Source organism: Glycine max, chromosome 5, assembly GCF_000004515.6.
Source record: "Glycine max cultivar Williams 82 chromosome 5, Glycine_max_v4.0, whole genome shotgun sequence".
Taxonomy (NCBI): Eukaryota; Viridiplantae; Streptophyta; class Magnoliopsida; order Fabales; family Fabaceae; genus Glycine; species Glycine max.
The window spans coordinates 31,219,499-31,230,646 of record NC_038241.2 but is presented as its reverse complement, the minus strand read 5'-3'; the positions used below and the strand labels follow the sequence as shown (position 1 = coordinate 31,230,646).

General features: G+C 31.4%; 1 protein-coding gene across 1 annotated transcript; it reads left to right on the top strand.

Annotated features, from left to right (window-relative positions):
* Positions 1-7,957: 7,957 nt before the first annotated feature.
* On the top strand, positions 7,958-10,823 carry LOC102664691 (serine/threonine-protein phosphatase 7 long form homolog). The gene is made up of 3 exons (XM_041015430.1): positions 7,958-8,627; positions 8,705-8,789; positions 8,876-10,823. The coding sequence occupies exons 1-3, from the start codon at positions 8,488-8,490 to the stop codon at positions 9,365-9,367; spliced, it is 717 nt and encodes a 238-aa protein (XP_040871364.1). The 5' UTR covers positions 7,958-8,487; the 3' UTR covers positions 9,368-10,823.
* The last annotated feature ends 325 nt before the right edge of the window (positions 10,824-11,148 follow it).

Below are 11,148 nucleotides of genomic sequence, written 5' to 3'. Positions count from 1 at the left end.
TTGTTGAAAATCGAGTATATTATATATACAACTTTTATATATACCCAGAAGTACCTTATAAGCTATGGCCCACAGTTTGGGCCGCATAAGTAAATGGATTAGTGCGATTGATCTTATCAGGGCCAATAACTATGCTGTTGTGGGCTAAAACTTCTTGCACCTCTAATTATTGCTTCTTGCACTCTATGTCGTTTTAGAAAGTTCAATCTAAAATATAATTGAAGGTGCCAGAAGCAACAACCTAGGGTATGCTGCAAGTTAAGCAAATAAAGGAATAATAATAAAAAATGGTAGAATGGACTAGGGCATTTGTTTCCTGCCCTTACTATTTTAATTGTGCAAACAAAATTTCCCTTAATAATTTCTCTCACAACACTCCCTAGATTGCATTATGGAATACACACATCCAAATATAATTGTAAATCTAGTTATTCCGGAACACATTTTTGGATTTATAATTATATTATGAAATGGGTATTCAATAATGAAATTATAAATCCGAAAATGAGTTGGAATTTCCTCTTGTATACTTATTACGGGATGAGGATTGCATAAAATGTTGCTAAATATTTGTATTTTAATTTAAAATTTATAAATATATATTAATTATATTTTATAAAATAAAATATTTATTTTAGATTTTCTTAATATTTTGTTTTAATGACTCAACAAGTTTGTTACTTTTATTGTGACAACAGTAGGTTGGTTTCTAATCATCATATTTCCAACGGTCATATTTTGTTGTTGCATAAATGCCTATATATATCTCTTTCCTCTTTTCCAAAAAAAGAGCATAGGCAGACAATCTAGTTTCTTTCTCTAAAAAAAAATTCTCTTTCTTTTCCTATGAAAAACTTATTTTTGAGAGCAAGAGCATTGAAAGGGGATCATTTCACTGCACACGATCAGAATCTCTTACCTGTGCAATGGGGGTGTTTTCTCCCTAAGGATAGCATTTACGCGCTTCAACCCAGGCTATTTAATTCTTTCCCTTGATTTAATTTTTCCTTGTGCTTATTGTATGTTATAATGAATTATTCATGTGTTGTCAATTAAATTTATTTTGCTACTTTTATTTTGTTATTTAATTAAAGGCTTTGCATTTTTCTTCTTATTTATTTCTTTCATTTTTTATTTTATTTTTCTAACAGTCTTAGAGAGAAAATTTTTTTTTTCACTTTTTTCTTGCATAGTCTTTTCAGCAGTAGTATTCTATTTTATCAAAATGTCCACCATGGATATGATTAAGTCCCTTTCTAGTAAGCTTGAAAAATTTACGGGTGAATTTTTTTTTTTGTTGGCAACAACAAATGAAATTCTGGCCTACTGAATTGGATTTATACTCTGTGATTTCTAAAAGAAAAATAAAAACTTCAACTTCCTCTACTGATATAGTTCAAACTGATGCAACCAAATCTTCTACCACTAAGCATGATCTTTTTGATAAAGATATTTTATGTCATGGACGAAAACACAATGTATTATGCTCTATTAAAAATGTTTTTATTATATTATTTCATTTCTTTAAATTTTAAATTAGTGGGAGATTGTTGGAAAATATTTTCTTATAATTTAAAATTAAAATATATTTTTTTATCAATTATGTTTTGTAAAGATAAAATGCTTCTAGAATTAGTCCATGTGAAAAAATTGAAAGCATCTCACTACTTCCATTCCTATGTTAGGAAGCTATCTTTTTGTTGGTCAATTCTTTTGTGAACGTTATAAGTCCTTAAAATTAGATTTGTTGTTTGGTTTTTATTTTATGTTGATTAACGTGTTGTAAATATGTGTTGTTACACGTTAGTGACTGGTTGCCTCTATATATGTAGCTTCTTGCTAAAATAATAATAATAATAATAATAATAATAATAATAATAATAAACATGTGAAAATACAATACACAAAGTAATAAAATGAACCCTTGGTGAAGATTTATATTTTTGTATGTCATTTTCTTGATATGGTATCTTATAATTTATTTATTTTTTAAATCTTTATGAGCTATGGAGGAAAAGAGAACCAAATATGAAATATCTTAAAGTGTGGGGGTGTCTTTTAAAGGTTAAAAAATGTTAATTATATTTTTGTTAGATATTCTTTACATAATACTACTTATAGATTCTTAGTTGTTAATTCATAAATATCTGAAATTTCTAATGGTACTATTATGGAATCTGGAGATATCACTTTCTTTGAAAATGTTTTTCCTTGAAAAATAAATTGTTAAATCTTTATATGGTTTGAAGCAAGCCCCAAAGAAATGACACACAAGTTTGATCAAGTTATTCTTTCGTATGATTTTCAAATTAATGATAGTGATAAATGTGTGTATGTGAAATTTTTTTATGATAATGGATGTGTTATTTTATGTTTGTATCTGGATGACATATTGATATTTGGTAGTAATATGCATTTCATAAATGATGTGAAATCTTTATTGTCTAGAGATTTTGATATGAAAGACCTTGATCGTGTAAATGTGATTTTGAGTATCAAGCTTATAAAGAAAAATGATGGTATGGTTTTTACTTAATCTTATTATGTTGAAAAGCTATTGAAGAAGTTTAATTATTTTGATGTGAAACATGTTTCTACTCCTTATAACTCATCCATCAAGTTAAAAAAAACCGAGTAAAGAAATTTCTTCACATAAATATTCTCAAATTATTGGTTCTTTGTTGCATTTGACAAACTTCTCTAGGCCTGACATTGCATATGCAGTTGGTAGATTAGGAAGGTATACTAATAATCCTGATCATTCTCATTGGATTGCAACAGAAAGAGTTTTTAGATACTTAAAATGAACCATTAATTATGACATTCATTATACATATTTTTCTACCGTAATTAAGGGGTTTAGTGATGCAAATTGAATTTCTGATTCTGATGAAACAAAATCTACAAGTGGTTATGTTTTTACTTTAACTGGTGGTACAGTATCATGAAAATCTGTTAAACAAACTATTATTTCACGTTCTACTATGGAAGCATAAATTATTGCTTTAGATACTGCTACTAGTGAGGCTGAGTTTCTTAAAAATTTGTTATGTGATTTGCCATTGTTGAATAAGCCTATACCTCCAATTCCAATGCATTGTGATAGTCAAGTTGTTATATCTAAAGTTACTAGCAAAAATTTTAATGAAAAAAGAAGACACTTAAGAGTGAGACATAAGTCTATTAAAAATTAGATTTTTCATAGTGTCATTTCTCTTGACTTTGTCAGGTCAGAAAGTAATATTGTGGATCCGCTTACAAAAGGATTGACGCGTCAACAAGTACTTGAGTCGTCGAGAGGAATGAGACTAAAGCCCATTATTTAGTTACAACAATGGACACTCGTCTCCGTGTGATTGGTGATCCCATGAATGGAGTTCAACGAATAACAACGAAATTGTTTGTTGACTAAAGTACACCAAAATGAAATTTGGCAGAGCTATTTTGTTTCTAATTCCTATGATGATGTGTATTATAAATTGTGGCAATATTAAGGTTGAGGTATTTATATATGTGTATTTTTGGTATAAAAAATGTCTCTTAATGAATCCGATGACAATTATTGTAGGGGTGGAGTCACAACCCACTCTTTGAGGATTCACCTAGTGAGTGTGATGGTGGGGCCGCCATTATGAGATATGAGCTAATCTCTAAGTGACACTCACGAGACAAGATACAAGCACAATGTCGTGTAACACGCTACCACTGATTAGAACCTAATTGAACGTCAATATTGTAGGGATTGTGTACTAAAATACAGCTAAAGAATATGTAGTTCAAGACAATTAAATCACTACATTTTTCTTGGGTGGAAGTTCATAAACACTAGGTATAAGGCTCAAACCCCGAAGGTTCCTTATACCGAAATACAATATCACGTGTTCTTTCTCTTATGTTTCTATACAAATTATCTTTTAGAAAATATATTTTAAAATTTTAAATTATGTGGGGGAATGTTGGTAAATATTTGTGTTTTAATTTAAAATTTATAAATATATATTAATTATATTAATTCTATTTTATAAAATAAAATATTTATTTTAAATTTTCTTACGATTTTGTTTTAATAAGTCAACAAGTTTGTTTACGTTTGTTGTGACAACGGTAAGTTAGTTTCCAACGGTCATATTTCCAATAAATCTTCTCTTTCTTTTCCCATAAAAAACTTATTTTTGAGAGCAAGGGAATTGGGAGGATCACCAACCGGTTGTCGTATTTTGAGAGAGGAGCGCAATCAAAATCTCTTACCCGTGCATAGGAGACGCGTTTTCTCTTTAAGGATAACGTTTACGCGCTTTAACCCAAACTATTTAATTCTTTCCCTTAATTTAATTTTTCCTTGTGCTTATTGTATGTTACAATGCATTATTCATGTACTGTCAATTAAATTTATTTTACTACTATTATTTTGTTATTTAATTAAAGGCTTTGCATTTTTCTTCTTATTTATTTCTTTCATTTTTTACTTTATTTTTCTAACATAAAACTTTGCAGAAAATAGAAAGGTACAAACTTCAGCGTCTACCTCAACCCAACGCCACCCACCTTCACCGGAACTGAGCAGAGATTAACGGAAACCCCAGTGTTTGTGGAGATGACTTCTTCTTCAACAAATTCTTCTGCGCGGAGAGGATAAACAGAGGACGATGCTAGTTGTGGAGATGAGCATAAGTTGCAGAATAGGAAAGGAGGTGTGTGAAGGTCCTTTAGGAGAGATAGGGAGAAGAGGAAAGTTATAATATGAAAATGGTACTTTAGGAATATTAAAAAAAATTGGGAAGTGCAGAAAAAAGGTAGGAAAGTATAGTGCCATGGATCAGAATAGTAGAAGATGGAACAAAAAAAAAAGTGGTATAATGGATCAGTTTCGTTAGCACAAGGTAAGCTAGATATTGAGCCCCATAGATTAGCAATAAATTGTGCTTGCTTGCATAGAGCATGCCATCTATTGAAAAAATGCTAGCTGATTCTAATTGAGCCTTATATATATATATATATATATATATATATAATAAATTGAATTGTGATAATATACGACGCATATATCTTCATGGCATGTCCGGTGTAGGAGAAAATATTTAACCCAATGAATTTCTTCACCTTTCATTACATGGATGGATGCACTACAATTTACAAAGATGAACTAACCAGAAACAAAAGAGAAAGGCAAAGAGGATTTCAACATGGTTAACGCCAACTTGTAGTGACTTAGAGTTGGATATAATTGAAGGTACTTCTTATTGGTAAAGAATGCCAAGTTAAAGGCCATCATAAGCAGGTCATTTTGTTTCTCAGAATGAGCTTGTAATCTTGAAACCCATTTTATATCTTGAGTTGCTATTGTTTAAAATCCCATGTATCCAAGTTTTTTGTATACAATGATGACAATAAGGATTAAATCTAAATCCTCCTACATCTATCTAATCCCTCGTCACTAACTTAATCCTAGTAGGTTTCATGTATCGAAGTTAATCTTGTAGGTTTATTAGAAAGTATGTTTGACTTAAAATACATTTTCTGTATTTTTCTTCTGCATTTATTGGAACTTTTTTTTAGATTTTGAAATTTCGGCAAATTTACGGAGGAGGGATGGTTTTAGAAACTATTTACTCAATAGGGTCTGATTTATAAGAAATTACGGGGGGGGTTTGTTTTCTACGTGGGTGCCGCCATTGACACTGGCGGGAAGCTTGAACCGCCAGTGGCAATGGCGGGATAGGGGCTGACTAGGAGAGAGGGGGAGGGGTGCCGCCAGCAGCAATGGCGGGATGGGAGAGAGAGAGGTCCCTCCCTTGGAGCTGGCGGGACAGGTGAGAGAAGCAGGCGGTACCGCCACTGTTGGTTGCGGGACAGGGGGAGAGAGAGGCTTGTGGGTTACGTGAATGAATGAAGGCTTGGTCTGCACCTTTTTCTGAAAAGCCTGCACACCTATGTTCACGTGAATGAAGGCTTGGTCTGCACCTTGCAAGCAATAGGTTTCAGGTTCTGAAAAGGCTGCATATATAGCATCTTAACGTTAAAAAAAATTTGAACGTTGGGGGTGGGGTTTAAGTTTTGGGCTATAAAAAAATGTTGAAGTCATTATTCTTTACGTTTACGTTTACACAGCTTCCTTAGTTTGCTTTCTCTTTCTTTCTTCTTCTGGAGTTTGAGAGATTATTGTGTTTGTGTTCTTCTGTGCATTCATCTTTCAAGTGTGCTTCAAGTGCCCTTAAATTCCTGGTATGTATTTTCAAAGTAAATATGCTAATATATATTATAAGTTTAAGTTAGTTAGTATTATAAGTTAGTTAGTATGTAAATAGTAGGTTAGTTATTATTAACAAAAGTTCTAAGTTTAAATTAGTTTGTATGAGTAGCTATTGTGTTATTATTTTTTACTTATTAATAAATATTCCAATATTAGGTTAGTTAGTATGAAAATATTATTTGGTTAGTTAGAATTAAAATTTTATTTAGCTATTCTTATTGTATATATTGTTAGATGTTATTTGGTTATTATGTATAATATTTTAGTATTAGTAGTAATTGTTATTTGGTTAGTTAGAATTAAAATTTTATTTAGTTATTGTTATTGTATATATTGTTAGATGTTATTTGATTATTGTATATAATATTTTAGTATTATTAGTAGTAATTACAGCATAGCATAGAATATTATTATTAATTTTTTTTATCAAAGAATGAGAATTTTATTATGAATTCTAGAAATATCTGTAAAATAAAATATATTCTAACTCAAGAAATATAAAATTTTCTAAAATAATTATTCTTTCTTATCAACTTGTTTCAATTATTTTTGTAAATTTATTTTATTTGTGTACTACATATATAATTAATTGTATTCTTAATTATTCGTAGAATTAAAATATATGATGCAGGGGTTGACAAACTAATTATTCTTATGAGTTTTAAATAAGAAATTATTTTATAACTTAATCTCTAGTAAAAAAAATTGTATGAGTAAGTATAATTGAAAATAATATTATATATTTGTTTAGTTAGTATAAAAATATTACGTGTATATATATTTAGTTGTTGTGTATACTCTTAAATTTTATACATGTGATATTAGCTTTATAGTATTAGGTATATATTTAGACGGATGATAGTTTAGTCTAATAAATATATATACATGGATGATACTTTAGGATCAAATAAGTAATATTAGATTTTTTAGTATTAGGCACAAGTTAATATTATCTTTAGGTATATATTTATAAATTTTAGACACACCTAAATTTTTAGTTTTTGTAATATTAAATATTTGACACTTAAATAAATAATTGTAATATTAGACACTTGACACACGTAAATCTATCTTTTTAGTATTATAATTTTGTATTTTAAATAAATGAGATCATAATTTAATATTATTTGAGTTAATTATTGTTTAGTTAGAATGATATATATATTATTTGTTAGTTTTAATTTGTACGTTATTATTATTTGTTTTAGAAAATTTAAGTGATTAAATATATGATACATTGTACATTATTATTATTATTTTTGTATATATATTATTGAAAAGATTTTTTGCATTTCAATATTTGTTTGTATTATAAATAATTTGTTAGTCTATATTTTATTCAATTATTTATTTGTTAATTGTAGAAAAAAAATTACTAATAAATTAAAGTTTTCTTCACATATATTTTAATTTATGTATAGAATATATTAAAAATTGCCGAGTTTGATTTTTTACAAATTTATTGTTATATATTTAAAGTTTACTAATAAATTAAAGTTTTCTTCACATGTATTATATTTTATTTTGCAGCAGCAATGACATCTTCATCATCATCTTCATCACACATTAACATTAAATCTGGCCCCATCGATACTGATGTATTATGGATGCAACCTAAGCATGTTTCAGAACATGTTTGGAATGGAGAAGAAGAAAGGAAATTGCATATCAGACGAACTGTCCCCACGTATCAAGGGGAAGAACAAATTCCAGAACAAATTTTTCCTTTTCTTCAACAATCTGGTTTCGGGTGGATTATCAAGATGGGTTTCTTAAAAATAAATGCCTCACTAATTAGTGCTCTGATAGAAAGATGGAGGCCGGAAACACATACGTTTCACATGAGATGCGGAGAGTGTACTATCACTCTACAAGACGTCTCTGTGTTGTTAGGTATAAGTGTGGATGGTTTACCATTAATCGGTCCAACAAATCTTGATTGGGCTGATTTATGTGAGGAATTATTGGGAGTCAGACCACAAGAAGGTGAAATTAAAGGTAGTGTAGTTAAATTAAGTTGGCTGGCTCACCATTTTGATCAAATTAATAATGACGACGACGAAGAACAAGTACGAAGGTTTGCCCGTGCATGGATACTGAGATTTATTGGAGGTGTCTTGTTCGTTGACAAAACCAGTAACAGAGTTTCGGTAAGGTACCTTCAATTTTTACGTGACTTTGAAGAATGTGGCAGATATGCATAGGGAGCTGCCGTACTTAGTTTTCTATACAGAGAGATGTGCAGTGCCACCGATTATAAAACTAAATCAATCGGAGGTATGTGCATCTTACTACAATTGTGGGCATGGGAACGATGTCCCACCTTGGCTCCAAAGAGGACTCCTTCCCACATAGAAAATACACCACTAGGGCACAGGTCAGTCATTTTTAACAGCGTCTTTCATTTTAATAGAATAAATGGTTTTAGGGTATATTAAATTTTATTCTTTGTAGGTGGCTGCGACGTGGAAACCAACATATCGACAATGATGATGTGAAAGTTTTTCGTCGCAAGTTCGATATTATGAAACGTCATGAGGTAAGAACCATGCTATTGTATTTGTAAAATAAAAAATTATATGTCTTATTTTACTACAATGTTCACAACTATGTTGTTATATGCAGTTTGTGTGGGAGCCTTACCCATCAACCGTTATGTCATTCTTGCCTCCCGTTTGTTTAGTCGGAAGTCTCGCGTGGTACGCGGTGGTGCCACTAATTTGTTTCCAAGTTATTGAGTGGCACCAACCGGACAGAGTCTTGAGACAATTTGGGATGCAACAACCAGTTCCAGAGTCTCCTTCACAACCCCTAAACATTCATGGCATAACATTAAAGGGGAAACATGACGAAAATTGGGGGCAATTGTTCGCCCCAATGATTCAGCAGTGGAATAATCGCCATGCATTTAGGGTCGACGCTTATCCCCGACAAGAAGGCCTATTGAGTTTTAACTCGGACTACATGGTCTGGTATAGGCGAAAGACAAAGATGTTTGTTGACCCAGAAAATGCAAAGACGGCTACATTGGTATTTTTTACTTTTTTTTCAAATTTTAAGTTGAACTTTTATTTAATGATGGCCATTAATTTTGTTACCGTTACAAATGCAGGGTGAAGTTGCAGAGGCATTACAATACATGGTGTATCCTCAAGGGAGGAAAACATGCACATTTGATGATCTCGTGCCTTATGTGTAAAAAATTACAATTTTATCCGAAGAGCAAGAGAGAGTCACTGAGCCAGTGTCACATGGTCCCGCATCAGAGCGTCAATTTCCCGCACAACAGTTTCACATGCTTCAGTCAAGTATTGAAACTCAGGGGATAGACAGAAGAAGGGACACTGTTGAAGCGGAAGAATATTCCCAACAAATGGCGGAGCGTGGCCATGGAATGTATTACACGCCACAAACATTTGCTGAGTATCCGACACAGATGTATCAGTATCCTTTTCAGGGTCATGACACTGATACTTCTGCAACCCAGCATTCGTTCGGTGGTTTTGCGGAAACACAAGCTCAATTTTCATGGCCCACAATGACCCCTTCACAGCAATATCATGGGCCAATTCCAACACCTAATGCCCCGTTAGGAACACAATGGAATGTACCGGGACAAATACCTAATACAGGTGACTTATTCAGTGTTGATTTGCGTAACGCATTTTCTGCGGAGGCTGACGAAGAAGAAGCGGGGAGACATCGGGGCAGAAGAAATCCTGATCGCCAAGCACGAAGATGGGATCGACCATGTGGCACATCCTCACGGCATCACGGACACCAAAATGAATGATTTGCATGTCTCTGTTGATTAAGGCTTTGTTGTATATTTGTAATTTGACATTCATGGCGTAATGTATGATATTCAGTTTATTAAGGCTTACTTATGGATAGAATTTATGTCGCGTATCAAACTATAATAATCAATGAACCCTAAACCAAATAACAAAGGTAGCCAAAGGGAAAAAACTAATGTTTCTAAGTAACGATGAATTTCAATGTGAACTAAACCCTAACCCATAAAACATAAAAAGTATCCCATAACCCTTAAATATGAAACACTAACCCTAACCTATAAAATATAACCACTTAGCCCTCAATTGTTCCGAACTAAACCCTAATCCTAAAATAAAAACCTAACCCTAACCCCTAAACATTAGCCCTAAGTCAAAAATGTTCAGCACTAAACCCTAACCAAAAAATAAAAATAACATAAACCTCACCCATAAAAATTAGTCCAAAACCCTGCAATTTTCATAACTAAACCCTAACCCTAAAATAAAATAACTAAGCCTAACCCTATAAAATAAAAACTAAACCCTAACAATAAAATAAAAAACCTAACCCTAACCCCATAAACATTAGTCATAACCCTAAAATGTTCAGAACTAAACCCTAACCCTAAAATAAAAAACCTAACCCAAACCCCTAAAAATTAGTCCTAGCTCTAAAATTTTCATAACTAAACCCTAACCCTAAAATAAAAAAAAACTAAGCCTCACCCTATAAAATAAGAACTAAACCCCTTACCCTTAAAACAAAGTAATTTTATTTCAACTTCTAAATGTAATTTTATTTCATCCCCTTGTCCCCCATTCAAAAAAAAGTTCCCCCCCCTTCAACTTCTAAATGTAATTGTATTTCCCTAAAATATAAGAATTAAACCCTTAACCAAATAACAAAGGTAGCCAAAGGGAAAAAACTAATGTTTCTAAGTAACGATGAATTTCAATGTGAACTAAACCCTAACCCTTAAAAAAAGAAATTTTATTTCAACTTCTAAATGTAATTGTATTTCCCTAAAAAATAAGAACTAAACCCTTACCCTTAAAAAAAGAAATTTTATTTCAACTTCTAAATGTAATTGTATTTCCATAAAATAAAAGAACTAAACCCCT

Coding starts and splice junctions, on each gene's coding strand:
- LOC102664691 (XM_041015430.1), top strand. CDS start 8,488: ATGTGCAGTGCCACCGATTATAAAACTAAATCAATCGGAGGTATGTGC. Junction 8,628..8,704: donor AATACACCACTAGGGCACAG/GTCAGTCATTTT, acceptor TATTCTTTGTAG/GTGGCTGCGACGTGGAAACC. Junction 8,790..8,875: donor ATATTATGAAACGTCATGAG/GTAAGAACCATG, acceptor TGTTATATGCAG/TTTGTGTGGGAGCCTTACCC.